Source organism: Leptidea sinapis, chromosome 24 (assembly GCF_905404315.1).
Source record: "Leptidea sinapis chromosome 24, ilLepSina1.1, whole genome shotgun sequence".
Classification (NCBI taxonomy): Eukaryota; Metazoa; Arthropoda; class Insecta; order Lepidoptera; family Pieridae; genus Leptidea; species Leptidea sinapis.
In genome coordinates this window covers 4,464,468-4,486,656 of record NC_066288.1, presented here as the reverse complement: position 1 = coordinate 4,486,656, position 22,189 = coordinate 4,464,468, and the positions used below count along the sequence as shown (strand labels likewise).

Genomic DNA, 22,189 nt, shown 5'->3' with positions numbered 1-22,189 from the left:
CTCTTTATATATACAGGATGTCCCAAAGTTATGGGACATGAAGGGCAATTTTCTAAAAATTACCTACCTTAAATATCGCAGATAGGCTATTTTACTGAAAGAAGACTTTATGTTATTTTTAAAAGTTAGTACTTCTGCATTCAAAGATTTTCTAAAAATTACCTGCCTCGTCTGGGAATCGAACCGACTGAAATGTAAAAAAAAACACCCCTACTATTAAGATGCCAATCGAAGGAATGGCCATAAACTAATAACTCTTCTTAAGTAACAAAGTATTTTAAAATAAAGTAGTCAAATAAGTGGGTATTATTTGTAAATTAATTAATTAAATGCTCAAAATGTGATATCTCTTGTCTTACGTAAATCGCCAATCTTTTAATGAGTCCGCTGCCTGTTGATTTTCTGTATATTCCCTCCCTTCTCTATATATTTATGAGTGTATTTGTGAGCGTGTGTGTGTGTGTGTGTTGTATAAGTATATGAGTGTGTGCTAATGTGTCAGTTTAAATGTAATATAAATCGAGTTGCAAATGTTATGGTTAAATTATGAAAAATATTTATTTAAGGGAAGTTTTTTCCATTCACAATAATTGAAAATTTTTGACTTCCTGTTGTTTTTTTTAATAAAGCCAATTTAATTTCAATTCAAGCTTTTTAATGGTGCAAAGTTTGCTTTTTAAGATATGCTCTCACACACTTGACACTGTACTTGGATCTTCCTTAAATCTAGTCAAATTTTCAATTAAAAATACCATCTATTTCGACGGTACGAGTGTATCTTCGTATAATAGTTGTGTACACTTTCACAAATAATCTTTATTTTGGAAAATGAGACTATGAGGCGTGCACATTTACATTTTCCAAGCTTTTTTTGTAATTTTGCTTCTATGATCAGCCGACATTAAGTTGTCAAAGAAAAACATCCTCCGTCATATCATACGCCATGAGCCTTCGTCATGAAATGCCCATCTAAGTCTATAGACTCTATCATATTAACATAGTAGTTAAACAAAGGTGATGATACATGTACCGCATAATAATTTTCGTAACCGTCGCCACATTAGCTGATGTATATTTATAATAAAAAGCATGATTAAACATGTTTACTGAAGAAATGTGAATAAAGCACACACGGTGCAGCCTATTACAAAATCAGCATAAAATATTCGCAATTACGGTGATTTTAATCAAGAGCTATTTAGGAAACATGTCACGTAATGCACGCTTGACGTAATGAAACAAACGTTAATTTTATGAGCAAACCGCTGTAGTTTGCCAAAACAGGATGAGCTCAGAGCAGTCATTGTACAATATTAAAATTGTGATTATTTTTTACCGGAAGCAGAGCAAACTTCTGTGAATTTTACAGAAATATTCCGTTTTCATTCAGGTGGGTACGAAACTGAAGTGGCAGTGGGCAGGGCACATAGCTCGACGGACAGATGGCCGTTGGGCCAGTAAAGTCCTCGAATGGCGACCACCTACCGGAAGATGTAGTGTTGGTAAGCCCCCCACAAGATGGACCGACGATCTGGTCAAGATCGCTGGAATAGGTTGGATGAGGGCAGCGCAGGACCGATCGTTATGGCAATCTTTGGGGGAGGCGTTTGTCCAGCATGATATTCATCATGGCCAGATTTTGACTTGATTTGGTACTGACTTTTGTGTTTGTTGGTTTCAAATTGAGGCAGCTGTTGCCTTGGCATTCTTAAATGCTACGAATGCTATCAAAAGCTCAATGCTTTACACACCAAAGCATGCGAAGTTTAGATCGTCGTATGTGAATAGATATAGCCGAAAACATAATCAATTCACTTACGAACTGACTGTTCAACTTATACAAACTATGAACACTACATGCAAGCTTCAATTCCACGCTACAACGCATTCTGCATTGAAACTCCGCAAACAGACTCGCGTAACAAAAAAGTTTCACTCGATAATATAGTTGAATATAACAAACACAAGTTTGTGGCATAAAGAATTGAAACTTTTATGAAAAACTTGAGTTGGTTGGAACTACGATAAAATAAGAATCACGATTTCGTTTCAAATTTAGAAGACCATTCTATTCAGGACTTTATAAATAACTGAATAGTTTATATAGGGTTACATCTAGACATGATAAGTCACTAACCGATAGCCTTAGGAGAATATCTGTCTATATTGGGAAAGATGTCGCATATATATATATAATAATAATAATAATAAATTCTTTATTGCCATACAAATCATTACCAATATAAAATGACAAGTACGATACGCGATGAAACAAAAAGCAAAAGGACCTTTTCCTCAGCTTCACCTGACATGGAATCATGGATTTATGTTTCCATGCAGCGCTGTTTTTCAGCCATCCCCTCCTCCCCAAGGTGTTGAGCGGGAGTGGGTGTATTGTGGCTCCCCGATTACCTACTTAAGCTATTTTTTTTTATAAAATGTAATATTAGAAAAAAAAGTATTCTGATTACCCTTGCAAGTGTATGTAAGTGTGTGTGTGTGTGTGTGTATGTATGTATGTGTGTGTGTATGTATGTGTATATGTATGTGTGTGTTTGCGTATGTGCGTGAGTGTGAGCGTGTGTTTATGTCCGTACACAGAAAAAATCTTTTAGAGAAAGATATTTCCAGTGGAAGTGGTTCAATTTCTCCGCAGCAATTTGTTTTTTTAGTAGAGCAAAACGGTATTTTTTTTAAAGGACTCGATACTCATTTGTTTCTTTACAGGAGGAGGTAACACATATAACATCATGTCTCACTCCAAGACGGATTGGTCCTCAATTTGCCACGGACCTGACATCCTACTGGCTACTTTTTACTATACATTACTAGGACATATTTTATAAAATCCAAGTATAAGTCCGAGATATAATTTATTTATTTATTTATTAATACCGAACATCAACATCATGTTATATTTAACAAACAATGAGTCTTACTTTATAAAGGAACAAACACTGATACACATGACTATAATACACTGGCCTTCAAAAGTAAGTATCACACTTTTAAAATTGGGATAACGTTTTAAGTTCACAAGATATACTTTCGAAATAAAAAGGACTCCAAAGAGAATTTAATTTTGTACATAAAAACTTTATAGTCGGTAACCTTCTTTTAAGAATTGGCTGAAAAAAAACTTCAAAAACAAAACCATTCCTTTTTCAAATTGGACGTTTCCGAATTACAATTTTACCATTCACATTTTTCTTTCTGTTTTAAATTTTATTCAAGATCAATGGGTCTTGTTTTAAAAATTTATGCTAAAAAGCACATAACATTTATTTATCATGCCTCTTTCAGTTGAAGAATGTGCTAGGATCATGGCTTTTCTGGAACTAGGCATCAGTATGCGTCGCACTGCAAGAATGGTGGGTGTGACGGTACGAACGGTCCAGAAGGTAAAGCGAAGGTACGAAGAGACTGGACACCATCTGAGGAGACCTTGTAATGGCAGACCCAGGTGTACCAGTGCCCGAGAAGATCGTTATATTATTTCCACTGTGTTAAGAAATCGCCACCAAAATGCAGTTGAAGTCCAGCAACAGCTACTTCAGACCCGGAGGGACTACATTAGTGACAGTATAGTGAGAAGAAGACTTGCTGAAGCAAATTTGAAACCCCGAAGACCAGCGAGTGGCCCAAAACTCGAGAGACAGCATCGAGTAGCGAGACTGCGATACGCCCGTGAACACATGCAGTGGGATGAAGAAGAATGGTCAAGAATTTTGTTTGCGGATGAGTCTCGATTCTCCCTTTACACTTCCGATGGAAGGCGAAGTCTTTACAGGCAACCTGGTGAGCGATACCTTCAAGCCTGCATCTCAGAAAGAGTCCAATACGGTGGAGGCAGTGTACATGTATGGGCTGGCATATCTTCAGAAGGTCGCACAGAGCTAGTAGCCATAGAAAATGGCACCCTCACTGGGCAAAGATATGCTCAAGAGATTCTCAATGAGTATGCAGGGCCGTATTTAGCAAATATGGGTGATGGATCGATGCTGATGCATGATAATGCCCGGCCACACGCGGCTCATATCGTACAAGGTATCAAGAAGTCCTGATCTCAACCCGATTGAACACGCCTGGGATGAGCTTGGAAGGCTACTCAGAAATCGCAGACCACCACCTGGGTAGTAGGTGCACTAGAGCAGGCCCTGGTAGAAGAATGCGAGAATATTCCCCAACATCGGCTCCGAAACCTAGTGTTCAGTATGCCAAACCGGCTCGAAGCTGTAATCAGAGCTCGAGGAGGCAATACCAGTTATTACAAATTAAATAACATGTAATACATTTTAGTTGATTTTTTTTACACTAAACTAAAAATGTCTATTTTCATTGTTTTATCTTTTTTAAGTTAAAAATGTTACTAATGTATAATTTTAGTTTCTAAGAATTAAAGCCTATAAAATTTGCAACGAAACGTTCTTAATCTTAAATCTCTACCTTCTATAGTTAAGAAAAAAAAATAATTTGAAAAGTGTGATACTTACTTTTGCAGGCCAGTGTAGATGGACACATCAATCTGTTTGGTTCGTAAGTAAAATCTAAATCCAAAAACATATAACTAAATAGCAACAATGATTATGAGATCAACTTAAGTAATTTAATTTTTTTTAAGGTTATAAGGCTACAAATTATCAGATTTTATTTTCATTTTAAAAGGATTAAAAAAGAAATAACTTAATATAAAAATGAATAAAAGTGCATCTCAAAGATTAGAGCTAACAGTGAAAACAAAGACTTAAAAATTGAATGGTGACAATATCTTGTTTTTAAATTTATTTTCTGATTCATAAAAAATGTCTAGATGTAATTTAGTGCTACATTCGTTATACTGTTTACATATTCTAACAAGAGGAAAGTTAAGCCCAATATTAGTTCTATAGTAAAGAAAGAAAGAAAGAAAAAATGTTTATTGACGTCATATACATTCCGATAGTAGTTCTTACAGTTATATGAATATAATTATGATCTAATGACGCCAATGGGCCCCCAACTCAGCATAGTTGTGGTTTCGAAAGAATCCACAACGCTTGGTCTTCCGTGGAAACCCAGAGAGCGCTACTAACGCACAGTCCTGTCACACGAAGGTGTACAAACTATTAGTAGGGGGTATGGAAAATGTTATTCATCGGTTGTCTAGGAATTTTGTATGGAAATGAATGAGATATTTCATTTTGTATGTCAATGCATTTAATTTTCCCATTAATTATGTAATTGTAAAGAAATAATAAGTCGCGATTTTTGCGACGGGACCTCAGTGATTGCTTTCTGAAAAAGCGTAACCGTTGCTCATAAGCATGCCTATATGATATTCAGAAACAAATGCAAGATGACGTGTAAAGAATCGTTGGAGTGATTCTATTCGCTGTGAATATTCACTGTAAAACGGGTTCCAAATTACACTAGCGTACTCTAAATGGCTCCTCACCACCGAATTATATAGTACTGTTTTAGTTTTAATAGACCGAAAATCTCTGGTATTCGCGTCATAATGCCAAGCATTTTTGCGGATTTATTAACAACAGCATCTACATGTTGTTTGAAAGTCAATTTACTATCTAGAATTACACCCAAGTCAATCAACACGCAATGCCATTCAATTTGTATGTGTATGTAAAAGTATTATTTTTGCGGGAGAACCTGGTATTATTCGATTCACACCATTGGTCAATATTGTTAAGGTCTGATTGGAGGAGATGACAGTTAGATGGAAAGGCAACAATATATCATTTTAGATCATCTGCAAAAAAAGGGAGTATTTTGAATTATGAATGTTATTGCAAATATCATTAATAAATAGCAAAAATAATATCGGAGCTAGATGGGAGCCCTGTGGAACGCCTGATTTCGCATAATATCTGTGTGACTTGAAACCGTTCGATATTATTATCATTGGCCTGTCAGTTCTAAGTATGATTCAAACCAGTGCAATATTGACCCGAGAACTCGAACTGATTTAAGTTTTCTTAAAAGTAACATATGGTCAACTTTATCGAAAGCACTTTTAAAGTCGGTGTAAATGGCATGCACTTCGCCGCCTTTGTCTAGAATGTTGGAAATGTCAGAAATATACACCGCAAAATTTAAATACTATCAAAAAAACAATTTCTTATTTTTAAAGTGATATGATCCCTCACTTTTGGGCTTAATTAAATTAAATTTGTAGCCAACATTTGTGAACGATGCGGGACTCGAACTCGCGAACTTCTCGGGTTCATTCCGAGCGCTCTTCCACTGAGCCAACCGTTCGAGTGACGTATCGTTCGTAAGTCTTGGTATGTCTCGTTCAACTCAAGCAACGTTGTGGCTTGTTTACATTTGAAAGAGCGGCATCTCAAGACAATTTCCTAATATGCAATCATTGGGGTTGAGCAGGTTATCAACTGTAAAGTAACTGTTAAGATCCTGTAGATGGATCCACAACCAGATAGTTGAACAAGACATACCAAGATCTACAAACCATACGTCAATAGAACGATTGGCTTAGTGGAGAGAACCCGTTCATCAATTTTGGCTACAAATTTAATATACTAACACAAAAAGTTATCATACAGCTTTATTCAACTAAATAATAATATTTACATACTTATAAATTACTAGTGGACCCGACAGACGTTGTCCTGTACACACGTCTTAAATTTGAAAAATCGGTCCAGCCGTTAGGAGGCTGTTTAATTGTGAATCTAAACCATTCTCAAATCCACCTGAAAACACATACCAACCTCAAATTTACTGGAACACACAAAAATATCATCAAAATCGGTCCAGCCGTTTAGGAGCAAGTTCAATTGTGAATCTAAACCATCCTCGAATCCCCTTGAATTCACACAAAAAAATTCATCAAAATCGGTCCAGCCGTCTAGGAGAAGTTCAGTGACATACACACGCACACAAGAATTATATATATAAAGATTAGACAAACCTCCTTAATTATTATGATCAACATTTGTTAACGCACGTGCGATATAGAGGCACACCGTACTCTCGACCGTACATACGACCAACATAATACACTAGTTTAATTTTAAACATTGCATTTTGTCACCTGACATTTAAAATGACTGTGGCGACAATCTCCAACCATTCAGATAGGCAATAAATCGCATTGACCCTCATTGAGATTGTTCAACAACGCAATGCAATAAAAATAGCGAACTAAAAAAAAAAAAATCTTAGTCTGTGGTATTTAAAGAAATTATAACATAATATTTACTCACGGTCGTCCGTGTGCGGTATGTATTATTACTGAAATTGAATTCGAAGTTTTAAATACGCAATATAACAGAAAGTCAAGCACTTTTTTTAACCTAACTTACTTATTATTATATGCTTTTTCTCTTTTATTGAACAGAAAGACAAATGAAAATCACATAGTGGAAAGATATCATATCCATAGGTAGGTTTACAACATGGGTTTAGATATATTATTACTAGCTTACCCGGCAGACGTTGTTCTGTTAATCATAAAAAAATAATAATGAGGGTCTACTCGGCGAAAGAAATATTCCTACTATAATAATGGAATATAAATATTTAACTTTAAATCCCATATATTGTAAACAATTGGTTATATATCTTTTATTCTAATAATGGGTTTTTATTTATTAATAATATTCGTAAATGATGCAGATTCTTAAATGAAGTCTCAGTCTAGCAGTAGCTGTGATATAGTTAGAGATCTAGTCACTCAGAAACAGTTAATTCAACATCAGTAAAGACTGACAAAAAGCAAAGTTCGAAGTCGGTGGAAATCTCTTATATGTATTATTATTATGGGTATATATTTATTATAATATGGGTTTATATTTATCTTCTCTTATATTTTATCAAAATATTAAATATGTATTCACACCCGTGTAACTATTACTTCATTTTCTTTTCTGCCGCCAAGCACACATTATTGTGTTTTAGTTTGAAGGCGCCGTAGATAGTGAAATTACTGGGTTAAAGGGACCTAACATCTTATGTCTCAAAGTGCCCAAAAAATATTAGGTGTGAACGGCTGGATCACTTGGCGTTGCGTAGAGACGTCGCTAAATTGTGTGTCTTCTACCGCATTTATCACGGGGAGTGTTCCGAAGAGCTGTTTAACCTGATACCTGCCGCCGAATTCCACCTTCGCACGACACGCCACAAGTTAGGATATCATCCCCGCCATCTGGATGTATGGCGGTCCTACACAGTGCGTTTTTCAAGGAGCCTTCTTCCTCGTACTACAAAGATATGGTTTGGGCTTCCTTGTGCGGTATTTCCGGACGATACGACATTGGTACCTTCAAAAAAAGCGCGTACACGCTCTTGTGATTCCTCTGTCGTTGCAAGAGAATGGCGGTGATTACTTAACACCATGTGACCCGTACACTCGTTTGTCCTCCTATTCCATAAAAAAAAGGTTCAATTAAGAATCCTGAGCGGCACTGCATCGTAATATAATCGCGCAGGGCGTAACACGTTTTCTATCAGATGGACGTTATGCTCTCTCGTCAATTTTTCTCATAAACAAATAAATATACTTACCAAAATAACTACAAATATATACCAAAATAAACTTACCTTAGGGACTTTAGCATTTACGCCAGTCCTGACATCTCTGATGGTGGCGATGTCCAGCATCTCCACTTCCATGTTCTGATCTGTCCAGTAGAGGTAGAAACCGTTAGAGTCAACACGAAGGGTGACAGGCAGACCGGCGCCCGAATCCTGGTGAAGATGTACAGTATTATTTTTGGAAGTAAAAGCTAAAATAATTTTCCTATAGTGATGTGTTAGATGTAGTAGCCGGCTAGATAATGGGTGCCACAACGGCGCCTATTTCTACCGTGAAGCAGTAATGTGTAAACATTATCGTGTTTCCGTCTGAAGGGCGCCGTAGCTAGTGAAATTACTGGGCAAGTGAGACTTGACGTCTTATGTCTCCAGGTGATGACCGCCATTATAGTGCCGCTCAGAATTAGTGGGTTTTTCTAGTGGGAATTCTGAGCGGCACTGCATTGAAATGGGCAGGGCGTATCAATTACCATCAGCTGAATGTCCAGCTCGTCTTGTCCCTTATTTTCATAAAAAAATAATGTTTGATTTTCTTCTACCGTAGTTATCATGGGGAGTGATTCGAAGAGGACAAGGATACTTAAAAAAGCGTGTACCCTTTTCTAAAAGTTGCAGTTGCAGTGGAGTGTGTGCGGCGGTGATCACAACAACAGGTATCCCTTACGCCCGTAAAGCAATTACGTACTCTAAAATAGATTGAATTACCGAATACTTTTCCGAATTTCACGGAGATTATAAATATTAGTAGTTTATAAGCACACTAGTGACGACCCTTGTCGACCCTCGCGTGCCACGTTCTAGTTCTAGAACAAACCTCATTTTCAATGTAATTCTTTGGGAAATCTTTGAAGCTTTTGACCCCAACGAGCAAAAACCCAAATTCAACGATTTTATTATCAAGACATTTTCAATTATGGGGGCTGTACCTATTGTGGTTGCCAAGTAATAAAATTCCCATCGGCATCTTAGTGCGTTATGTATAAAGATGAAGCTTAAGTTAACACAGAAAGGAGTAAATGGTTGTACTTAACCTTTTACTTTTACACAAATCAAAGGCAACTTTGCCTCTTTTCATAAAAATTCTCGCGAGACAGACCTCTGCTGCATCACAGAAGTTATGTCTCTATGGAAATACCCTCTAACATTTATATTATATGTTTTCTATTCAGTATTTCAGATGTGTGACCTTCAGACTTCACATACACAAATTACACCAAGGGTGTTAAGTTCATGACGTTGAGTAATTATTAGGTCGGGGGAAAAGTTTCTTCGCATGAATTGAAATACTACAGATTTTTTTTTATTTACATACATTAATGTGCCATTTTGTGGAACGCAGGTTACGCAGAATATTGGAGTATAAATAAGCACTCTAATACTGTTCTCCTACCACCTGTACGAATGCAAATAATCTAGAACAAACCTATTTCAACCATACTTAAGTATGACTTATTGGGAAACTATCTTACAAACCTTCTTTAAAAGATATTTTATACATTTTCCTTTTTTAAAATTTAATTACATATTTAAATTCCCGTCCGCTTTGCTGGGCGAATTTTAAAAGGAAGGAATTAGAAAAATAAGTAGCCATAAACCATCTAGGATAAATTTAGCATCCACTGGTGGTAGTTTCATGTCGATATGATCAGTGGTTTAGGCGTGAATGAGCCTCAAACAAAGATCATTTTCATTATATCTTAATATATATAAATTACGTGTCACGTTGTTTGTCCGCAATGGTCTCCGACACAATGAACGGATTTTAATGGGGATTACTTCATAGAATTCGTCGCAGACCACCAGCGACCCGCCGCGTTTGGCACTACAAGTCAACAGATTGGGATAGGATGCGTTCCTTTTTTACATCCCTTGGGGCAAGGTTTGTTTCCCTTCGGATGATCCTAGTGCCTGCGCCATTGCAGTAGGCGATGTGATACTGCAGGGCATGGATATTTTTATACCAAGCTCTGTAGTACCGATCGGTGGCAGATCACAGCCCTGGTTCGATGCGTCAGTGAAAGCAGCATCTGACTGCAAAAAACAGGCGTATCGAACTTGGGTTGCGGCGCTGGGCACAAAGGATCTATAACCGTGCCTCCAGATTTTTTAAGCGGCAAATCGCTCGTGCGAAGTCTAAGTACGTCGTCAAAATCGGCGAGCAGCTTTCCAGTTACCCGACCGGAACACGCAAGTTCTGGTCGTTGTCGAAAGCTGCTCTTGGTAACTTCAACCAGCCGTCCATGCCGCCGTTGCACATGAGGAATGACACCCTGGCCCATACGGCAAAAGAGAAAGCCGAGCTCCTGTGCGCTCTTTTCGCCTCCAACTCGACTCTTGACGACAACGGAAAAACACCGCCGACCATCCCGCGGTGTCAGAGCTCTATGCCTGAAGTACAATTCAGACAGAAAACTATTAGGCGAGCTCTGTTTTCGTTGGACGTCAGGAAGTCGAGCGGGCCGGATGGCATTTCTCCAATCGTGCTTAGAACGTGTGCCCCTGAGTTGACGCCGGTGCTAACACGTTTATTCCGGCACTCTTATTCCAAAGGCGTAGTCCCTGACTCATGGAGCTCAGCCCTTGTCCATCCGATCCAAAAAAAAGGAGACAGTTCGGATCCGGCGAACTACAGGCCTATTGCTATCACCTCCCTGCTCTCCAAAATCATGGAGAGCATAATTAGCCACCAGCTTTTAGTATACCTAAAGGGTCACCAGTTGATCAACGACCGACAGTACGGCTTTCGCCATGGACGGTCGGCAGGTGATCTTCTGGTATACCTAACACATAGATGGGCGGCCGCTATTGAAAGCAAGGGGGAAGGCCTGGCAGTTAGCCTGGATATAGCGAAGGCCTTTGATCGTGTATGGCACAAGGCGCTCCTCTCAAAACTTCCATCATTTGGGCTTCCCGAGAGCTTGTGCAAGTGGACCTCCAGCTTCCTCACTGGGCGTAGCATACAGGTCGTTGTCGACGGATATTGCTCGAACCCGAAGCCCGTGAATGCTGGAGTGCCCCAAGGCTGTGTGCTATCTCTTACGCTGTTTCTTCTGCATATATATGATATGTTGGACACCTCCAACATGCATTGCTATGCAGATGACAGCACTGGTGATGCCGCATTTATCACGGGGAGTGTTCCGAAGAGCTGTTTAACCTGATTCCTGCCGCCGAATTTCACCATCGCACGACACGCCACAAGTTAGGATATCATCCCCACCATCTGGATGTGTGGCGGTCCTCCACAGTGCGGTTTTCAAGAAGCTTTCTCCCTCGTACTACAAAGCTGTGGAATGAGCTTCCTTGTGCGGTGTTTCCGGGACGATACGACATGGGTACCAAAAAAAGCGCGTACACCTTCCTTAAAGGCCGGCAACGCTCTTGTGATTCCTCTGGTGTTGCAAGAGAATGTGGGCGGCGGTGATCACTTAACACCAGGTGACCCGTACGCTCGTTTGTCCTCCTATTCCATAAAAAAAAATGCAGTTTAGTCCTACTTGAGAGATAGGATACTTTTTATTTCGATTTGGGACCCATAATTATTGTTTTGTATGGACATATTTTCTATGAGAGAATTTAGTGACGCACGCTTTGACAGTTCCAATTCTGAAACAATTTCACTATAACAACAGGGAGCATTTTTTACGAAATAATTCTTGATGTTTTGAAATATTATGTGCAAATTTCTAAGTCCAAAGTCGGGACCCATAATTATTTTAATTTTCAATATTTGTTTTGTATGAACATATATTCTGTGAGAGAATTTATTGACGCACTGTTTGACAGTTCTGCTGTGAAACAATTTCATTATAACAACAACGAGCATATGTTACGAAATAATTCTTGATGTTTTGAAACAAAATTGACAAATTCCTATAAAACAGTATTTTTTTATTATCTACAGAACAACGTCTTCCGTCTTTCAGCTAGTATATCTTTATACATATAATTCTTGTGTGCGTGTGTATGTCACTGAACTCCTCCTAGACGGCTGGACCGATTCTAATGAAACTTTCTGTGTGTATTCAGGTGGATTCGAGAATGGTTTAGATTCACAATTGAACTACCTCCTAAACGGCTGGACCGATTTTGATGATATTTTTGTGTGTTCCAGTGAATTTGAGATTGGTGTGTGTCTTCAGGTGGATTCGAAAATGGTTTAGATTCACAATTAAACAACCTCCTAAACGGCTGGACTGATTTTGATGACTTTTTTGTTTGTTTCAGTGAATTTGAGATTGGTTTAGATTCTCAATTCCGCCCATATAATATAATTCTCCTGCTCATGTGTATGTTAGTGAACTGCTCCTAACGGCTGGACCGATTTTTCAAATTTAAAACATGTGTACAGGACAACGTCTGTTGGGTCCACTAGTAATTATATAGATTTGTAGGTTTTCGAATTTCGTCATTTGATTCACAAATATTAACAGAAAGAAAAAAAAAATAAAAATAACTGGTAACAACATTTTTCTGACCTTTGCAATGTCATCAATATCAGTACATCATGTACAATGAGTACCAAAGAGATCTTCAGATTTCCACTTGTGGCGGTTTTTTGAAGTCCTAATATTACTACAGCATTAAGTAACGGATTCATGTCACTACGTCATCGAACAAAATGATATAAAATTTTATATATGTGTAATTAAAATATGTAGATGATCTTTGAAAAAAAAATTTGTTGAGATTTCATATAAAGCGCGATGAAACTGTTTGCCCGATCTTATTATAATATACTAGCTGACCCAGTAAACGTTGTATTGCCGATATTAAAATCGCAATACAAAAGTAACTGTTGATCGTAGATGGTTGAAAATTTGAAGTTGTATGTATTTTAATGCTGACTCATAATCAAACAAATTTAAAATAAAATGTAAAAAAATTTGGCGTGGACCACCCTTAACATTTAGGGGGATGAAGAATAGATGTTGTCCGATTCTCAGACCTACCCAATATGCACTCAAAATTTCATGAGAATCGGCCGTTTCGAAGGAGTTTAACTACAAACACCGCGACATGAGAATTTTATATATTAGATATTATCTATAGATCTATTATTATAACACAGACGACTTGCATTGAATGTGTGGACTATATCGTCTACCTATTTATATGCAAATTTCAGCTGTTAGCATAATCCATGTAATTTGGTCGACATTTTTTTTTATTAGATTGGGCAAACAGCAGATGGGCTACTAGAATCTAAGTGAAAACCATTGGCCATGGTATTAGCAATTCCAGAAAACGAATGGCAATAATTATCTACATAAATATTTAGTATGATAATTTACGGCCAATTAAGTAATGCATTTGAAAATTATGCTTTCAACATTTCCATAATATTTAATTGATACCAATTAAGATTAATTGAGGCCAAGTCACAGGCTAAGAGTACAGTTATTTTATTTCAATATAATATTTCATGTATAGATGTTAATATCCGAACGACCGAGCCTTGCTCGGATTTTTAAGAATGTACAAAACTTGATCAATAAAAAAACTAATAGGACACCTGGATTCGCACCCGGGTGTTCTGCTTTCCGGATTCACCCAATATCCCATCTGAGCTATTATAGTCTTGTATATAGTGGCGAAATTTACTTTTGTGTTCAAATGTTATTGTAGCTGTTTCTCATTAAAACACGGATAAAACTACATTTTTTTTTAAATTGAAACCTAGCTAAACCTATTTCTCGCCCCTGAAACGTATACTAAATTTCATTAAAATCGTTGGAGCCGTTTCCGAGATTCAGATTATATATATACAAGAATTGCTCGTTTAAAGATATAAGATAAATACAACCAGTGGCGTATTAAGAGAATTTCATGCCCTAAACAAACCATGCCTCCCTGTAGGTATTACAATAAAATGCTCAAGTAATTATTAGGTTTATTTATTAGGTAAATGGGCAGTAGGTCTTAGGTAGTGAAAATGACCGCCCATGTACATTCGCAACACCAAAAGTTACGTTCCGATTACGACCGACCAAGAGATGCGCGATTCTCGTCCTTTAAAGTACATTTATGCTCCAAGCTCGAATAAATCTAAGTCGTATTTATTCGCGCGGGTTTTCAAATATAATTTATTAATCCTTTCATGTGCTAGAAATTTTATTTTCCGATGCTTTTCATGGTGGCCCAGAGACGGTATCAGAGATAAAGGCAGGATGATAATTTCTAGCTTAACCTGAAAATTAAAAAATGTTACACAGGGTCCGATTTAATGACCCTATTATTTCTATATCTTCTCTGTATTTATTTATCTCCTTATTGCCCCAAGGTGTGTGCTATCTCCCACGCTGTTTCTTCTGCATATCAATGATATGTTGGACACCTCCAACATACACTGCCATGCAGACGACAGCACTGGTGATGCCGTATACACGGGCCATGCAGGTCTCTCTCGCGAAATCGTAGACCAATGCCGGGAGAAACTTGTGTCTGAGTCCTCTCTAGAGAAGCGGAATAGGGTAAATTGAAACTTACCCCCAGAAGACCCACGTTCGTTTACAACAACACTCCTGTGATTCTTCTGATGTTTTAAGAGAATGTGAGTGGTGGTGCTCACCTAACACCAGATGACCCATATGCTTGTATGTCCTTCTTTTCCATAAAAAAAAATGAGAAACTAGATAGACTCAAGTCCACATTTTCTAGGAATAATCTATGATGCTAAGTTCAATGGGACCCACATATTATTGATTACTTATTAGAAAAGAAGATACAATTGTTAACAGGCATTGATTTGTGTAGTTAAGAGTTTTGTAGATATAGGTGACAACTAAATAAAATGAGTCCTAGAAAGCCACCTAGATCTAGATTAAAGATTTTTAAGTTATGACCAGAAAATCTCCTTCATATGTTTAAAATTAAAGTTATCTTCTATATTTATATTTTTATATAATATTTATATATATGTTTTTTATAATCACTATATAAATAATACCTTTATTAATTTACAGTGTGTGTGGTTATGATGCATGTACTTAATAACTCTTGTGTTTTTACTAATGTAAAAGTAAGTTAATGTATGTATATAATATGTCTGTTACTTATGTTGACTTACTTGTGTAAGGCATTAAGTATGTAATGTCTGAGTATTTTTGTTTGCATCACTTTACAAAAATTGTAATTGAAATTATTTGTAAGATGATGAAGTTGTAAACGTTGATTTAAATGAGTGTCAAATAAGTTTCTTGTGCCTTCATCTTATGAATAAGCTCAACCTTTTCCAAAGTGGTGGTAAATGTAAAAAGAAAAGAAAACTTATAACAGTCAGTAGTGTTATTTCATGGATAAAGTGATTTTGATTCAAAGATGATTAACAGTTACCATTACATACATTATTACATGTGTCCAAAAAATTTCCCACAAAAATATCCAGTCTGTTAAAAAATCTGCAAAGCTGTCAGAATTTCTACATGTGACATAATGTGATTATAGTGATAAGTATAATATTTGTAATTACTGCAGTTAATGAGCCCAGAATATTTTAGGATTTTCTAAAAGTTTATACATTTATGTAAAGAAGAAATACAGCCCATGCCTGCAGATTATTTAGGTAACAATTCACTCTGGAGAAATCTAAGCACAAGAGAGCCAAAGTAGCAAGTAGTTTTGAAGTAACCCATCTGGTTCTTTAGCTTTTTTTTAATATATATGAATTAAAAGCCTGTTTATTTCTGGATTACCATTAAAAATATTACAAGAGACATTCTTTCGATTTTAGATTATGTATGGACCTCTAAGGTTAAAGGCCTGTTTCAGAGACTGCCATTTTGTTCTATCCTGGACGCTCCATACCCAGCTAGGCTATTTTGTTTTTAACTTGATTCCTAGACAAAAGTCATGCTTACAAATTTTTTCATATGGCTTGATAGTTGCAATTGCATTTCTTTTGATCTTTAGATTAAGAAATATAAACTTAATTTTTGATAGTTTTATAAGGGAGATTAATAATTAATATGAATTCTGATATTTTGTTTACCTGTGCCTATTATGGTAATTTTTATACAATTATAATATTTTGCACTTGGCTTTAGTAACTTATTTAATCATTATCACCAACAACTGTCACTAGAGAAGGCTATTGAAACAAATGTTTATAAAGTACTAACTACTACTTGTATGGATACTAGAAGTTTTAAATTGCAATATTAATCTCATAAACAAATGTCAGGTAATTGTAGTTTACTAAAAAGAAAACTAAATACACCTAGATAGCAATAGTATCAGATAATACTTGCCTCATCCCACTTGATGAACTTTTCGCCATCCTGTAAAGCTTTAGACACCTCTATCGGTTTCAAAGAGATACCAGTTATCTTGGCTCCCGTACTCATGGTTGATATCTAGCACTGTGAGACAAAAATCATTACACTTTGTATATAAAAACAGTCATCTTCCTCCTTTGGATATAAGTCTGAGATAATAATCAGAGAAATCAACGAAAAATATTGTTTTCATGAATTCACTCTTACTAACTGATTTAAAATTAACAATGATGTGTAAGAATTTTATTAATTAAGGCAAGTTTATTTTGATATAAAAAACGATTGGTTTCTGAATTTTTACGAGAACTAAAACCGGACATCACCACTATCCACGATCCACATAGCAGATCCGATACTGTACACAGATGACAGAACACTATTCGTTAGAGTAAAAATATTCTTTGACACTATTACTCTGACGTTATACTGTTCGGCCTCCGAACCCAAAGAGGATGTAAATACACATCCGAACCGAACTCTGATCCTGACTGATGAACGAGAATTTTCCCCAGATTGTATATAATTTTTTGAAGAAACTCATTTGTTATAATTTTTCCAAATAAATTTAGGTGAGTAGTTATTGAATAGAACTGAATAAAATCACTTAATTTTTCTTGCATTCACTGTTTAAGCATTCAGCAGACAATAAAATACAGTATTTAACAAAATGTTATGGAGATTATATACCACAATTTCATTACAAAAAAGGGATCATAATATAAATCTTTTTATGCTGGAACATTACTGAATTCCTACATATTCGGTTTTTCAAAAATCCCACCTAAACCATGAACATGTTGCGAGGAATGAGAAACACTGGTGCGATTCATTTTTTTGTGTTCATAAATGGTAAAAACCTTGTATAAACTTACATAAGCATCATTTGGTAGTCTTCAACCGCGCGTTATTCTGATCGCACAATTCAAATAACATTAATATGTGTGATCGTATCCTAATTTTTGCCTTAAGATTTAATGCCCTTTATTCCAAGCTTCAAGGAAGTCTCTTGTTAAGCCTTAAAGGCTTCCGCATCAAAAATATTCTTGATTAGCTCAACTCCTGCATTTGTTGGTGAAATTAACCTCAATAAATAAATAAATTTTGACATTGAGATGGATTGGACCTTGAAGTAGGTACCTTTTGTATTTATGTGCTTATTGGACAAAAACTCTACATTCAGTCTGTGATTATATATTAAAATGCCACCACAATAATGTGATAATATTTTGCGTTCTCGTGTAACGCCTAAGTGCTCTAAGAAACGATTTCTAGGAACAAATTGTATGTTTATTGGTATTTAAAAAAAAATATCATCGTGTTCCTACCGGTAGAAAAAAGTCAGTTTCCCAAGATTTCCTCACAGATTTCGATTCTACAAACATTTGATTTTTCCTCAGAATGGGTAAAAACTCCTAACGCTGGAAACGCTGGTCGTGACGTATCGAACATGAGAAAATAATTATGTCACTTGTCAAAATTGACACTTACCTGCTATTGATATCTAACTGACACTAAAAATCGTAGAATCTCAGAAGTCAAAGCAATTATCAAGCCTAGAGAAGTAACAATAAGTTGCACTGTTTACGGGCTTGACTTTCTAACTTACGCGAAACGCAATGCACTGAAAAAAGACAGACATATCTCACCTTGTCTGTCTTGAAATGCAAAACAATAACTTGAAGCCATTTTATTTCATTTTTATATTTGGTCACCAGTCTGATGGTCATTCTGTGTGGGATTTAAAACTGTTACAGCGAATAAAAGTGCGTATTTGTTAATATTGTTCGTTTCCGAAAACGCATTTAATCAAAAATAAACCGTAGCATTGAGAAATCAGATGAAAACGGTTTTTATTGAAAAGTAAAAATTTTAAATGTGTTTTGAGGTATTTTTGATTTATGTGTTATAAAATATTGGATTTTGAATTTACTTATGTTTATGCTTTCCGTGTTTAAATAAATAAACTCATATTAAAGCCACTTTTTACAAAAATATGTTAAACATTGGTTTCATACTGTTATGCAGCTGCAGACACTGTTGTTATCGATAAAAATCTAGATTAAGGATTGGTGTCTGCTGCGCTCCAACTAGATACTGCGCTACCTAAGAACAATAGCTTTTTTATTGCGGCAATAGTTGATGCTTGTGTGCGTGGCATCTTGACACACAATGCCTGGCATCTTTCAAATTTTGTAACATACGCTTAGTATTATTTTACATTGAAATTAATAAAATACAAAATACGTATCTACTGATGATATGTGATTCCAGTGTCTTTTTCTTGTAGCATTCTTTTTACAAAGTTTTACTACGCAACCAGGCATTTTAGTTACAATTATTAGCAAAGTTTGACCGAACATGTGGCACGTCAACGTCACACATTGTTCGAGACTGGCTCGAGTAAATATAGTTTCGTGAGAGTTTAGTTAGGTTCTGATTAAAGGATCCGTGACAAAGTAACGGAACTCGTCAATTCTTAGGATCAAATTAACGATACTCGTTACGCCTACCGAAACGTCGTTATGGTCAAGTAATAGTCGAATATGATGATCAATGGAACTCCTTAACGAAGGGTTCCTCCACTCCTTTAAGGGTGCGATCTGTGGCAAAATTTCTAACTTTCTGTAATCAAATTGAAATGCGCTTACGTTCATTGCTGAATTGCAATTTTAGTGAATCTAGACATATTTAGACAAATATATTAATAAAAATAAAAAGATCGGTCTGGCAACTGGCACTCAATAAGTCAATAGTCAAGTTTTATTTGACGAAATGAAAATATTAAATAAAGTGTTTCTAAGCGAAATAACGTATCACAAGCATAATGGCTTTTAATGATAATTTTATTTCATATTTTACAATTTTCTATTTGTATATGTTTCTAAATAGCACTTCAACTACTATTTTTACAATAAAATGAATCATCACATAAGTAATTGTATTCCGCTTTCGTGTCACAAAATTTGAGAATGTCAACTAATAAATTGTGATTAGCCTTTCATAACGGTCACTAAGTCATAACAGACAAACCATGTGCCAAACATTACAGAAGAGGAGCCCAAGCGGGGATTTGGATATATTCAAATGCGTCAGAATAACAAAAGAGGGACGAACTTGCACATTGGACCCAACACACCAGAGCCCTGTATATAAGGTGGAACTTCTATTGCAGCCCATCAGATCAGTAATTAAATATTTATTGAGCATCGCTATTATGAACTGGAGACGCCTCCTAAAGATCCCGTGGACGGCATTTCGCACCAATGTATCCATCCTCAAAGAGCTTCGTATTAAAGACAGACTATCGTCAACTGTGCAACTAAGAATACTGAAGTTCTTTGGTCACGTCTCTAGAAATGAGAACTCGATGGAGAGACTGGTAGTTCAGGGCCAGGTGGAAGGCAAGAGAGCACGCGGTCGATCGCCAACCCGCTGGTTAGACGCCATCACAAAGGCTACTGAGTCCACCATAGTCCAGTGTACTCGCAACGCCTCTAACCGTCAGAAATGGAAGCACATCGCCAGGAGATCTACCCTCAGAAAGGATGTTGACCCACCGAACACTCCACCATGTACCTCGTCAGCGCAACCACGACCACTCTGACAAGAGTGTCCGACGAAGAAGAATTATGAACATTATTTTTTGTTATTTTCTTGAGTTCTCGTGACCGGCTTCGTCATGCTTGTATGTCACTGCTCGTGGCGGCGACGTGGGACCGGTCGTTCCGTTACCTAAAATATAGTATATATAACCATATATTATTAGATTTTAATGATTATTATTATTATAGTTGAGGGAGGCGATGGCTGGCTCATGCGTCATGCTCGTGAACGGGCTCTAATTGTGATGGCAGGATGATCCTGTTACTCTGCTTCATGTTTTTAAAATTAAAGTTATAATATTTTTATAATCGCTAATAAAATACTCGCATAATAACCTTTATTTATTTACGGTGTGTGTGGATTGATACATCTACTGTACTCCAATAGCTGTTGTTTTTACGTACATATTAATTTACATTTAACTACACCCATGCTTCAAATCCTCTAATAAAGATTCTGAAACAGCTTATTGCCAACATTAAAACACCCAATGTCCTAATAATCATTACATCATCCAAACGAGTGTTGTAATGTTGTACTGAATTTCACAACAACACTCCGTTGTTTTTTTTTCGATCTCTTCATGCGCGATGTTTCAACAGACAGCCACATTCTTATTGCTCGATGCGTGGTGCCTGTATGAATTTCAAAAAAAGGACATTTTCGTTTACTCGCGTTCCACACAACCAGAACTTCGCGCGCCGTAAAAAGAAGTATGTTATTCGAATCCGCGCCATTTTTCTTCGATATTTTTATGTTTTGTTTACAAAAAATGAGCTATTCAAGCTTTGAAAACACACTTCCAGATTTTTTAAACGCTGCAAATTACGACTAAAATATTTTTTTCAATTATACTTAGTTTTATAGTATATAATCAGTAATGGGTGATATTAGGTTAAAACTAGGACAGGCTGTTTTAATTTTAGCAGTAAGCTAATTGTTTCAGAATCTTTTACAGGATTCATATTATGGGTGTAGATAAATAACTATTACTTTTTTGTCTTACTCGTGATACAAGGAAAGCATTTTTGTTGCATCACATTACATATATGGTAAAAATAATGCAATTGTAATAATTGTAAGACAATGAAGCCGAAACTGTTGATTTAGAAGAGGCGATGAGTTTCTTGCAACTTTTCCGAAGTGGAGGTGGTAAATGTAAAAAGAGACTTTTGACAGTGATTAGCGTCATTCCTTTGAACTAACTGAATATCTAGAATAATATATTATCTGGATTTATGTTAGTAGTAAAAATATTGAGTGGCGACAGTGGTTCCCAGACAAATTACGCGTGATGTGTATTATCTATTTTCCCTGTTCTGTGGTTTTACCTTTATTTTATGCTACAGTAAAATATTAAACATAAACCGAAAACCATATCTTGTATTAATAATTTCAACCAATAAATCTATACCTATAAAAGTGAGCAGATTTAGCCGCCATTGATTCGAGCGCGACTGTGTGTTCTGTTTTTAAAGTGATAACCCTCACTTCTAGGATTAATACACAAACAAAATTTGAAAACAAAATTTTATGAACAATGCGGGACTCGAACCCACGACCTCTGGCGTTCCGTGCCAACTGAGCTAACCGTTCGAGTGACGTATCGTCATAAAATCTTGTATGCTTTGTTCAACTCTCAGGTTGTGGCTTCATCTACAGGATCTACTTTACAGTTGATAACCTGCTCAACCCCAATATTTGCATATTAGGAAATTGACTTGAGATGTCGCTCTTGTTAATCTAAATTATTTTGT

The 22,189-nt window shown here is 36.4% G+C and overlaps 1 protein-coding gene across 1 annotated transcript in view; it reads right to left on the bottom strand.

Annotated features, from left to right (window-relative positions):
- LOC126971555 (1-phosphatidylinositol 4,5-bisphosphate phosphodiesterase classes I and II) overlaps window positions 1-17,188 on the bottom strand; it is a 147,604-nt gene extending 130,416 nt beyond the window's left edge. Inside the window, exons 1-2 of the mRNA XM_050817853.1 lie at window positions 16,803-17,188; window positions 8,560-8,706 (exon numbers count right to left, since the gene is read on the bottom strand). Coding sequence (XP_050673810.1) covers window positions 8,560-8,706; window positions 16,803-16,898 — 243 coding nt within the window. The 5' untranslated portion in view covers window positions 16,899-17,188. The remainder of the gene's footprint in view (window positions 1-8,559; window positions 8,707-16,802) is intronic.
- Between the last annotated feature and the right edge of the window lie 5,001 nt (window positions 17,189-22,189).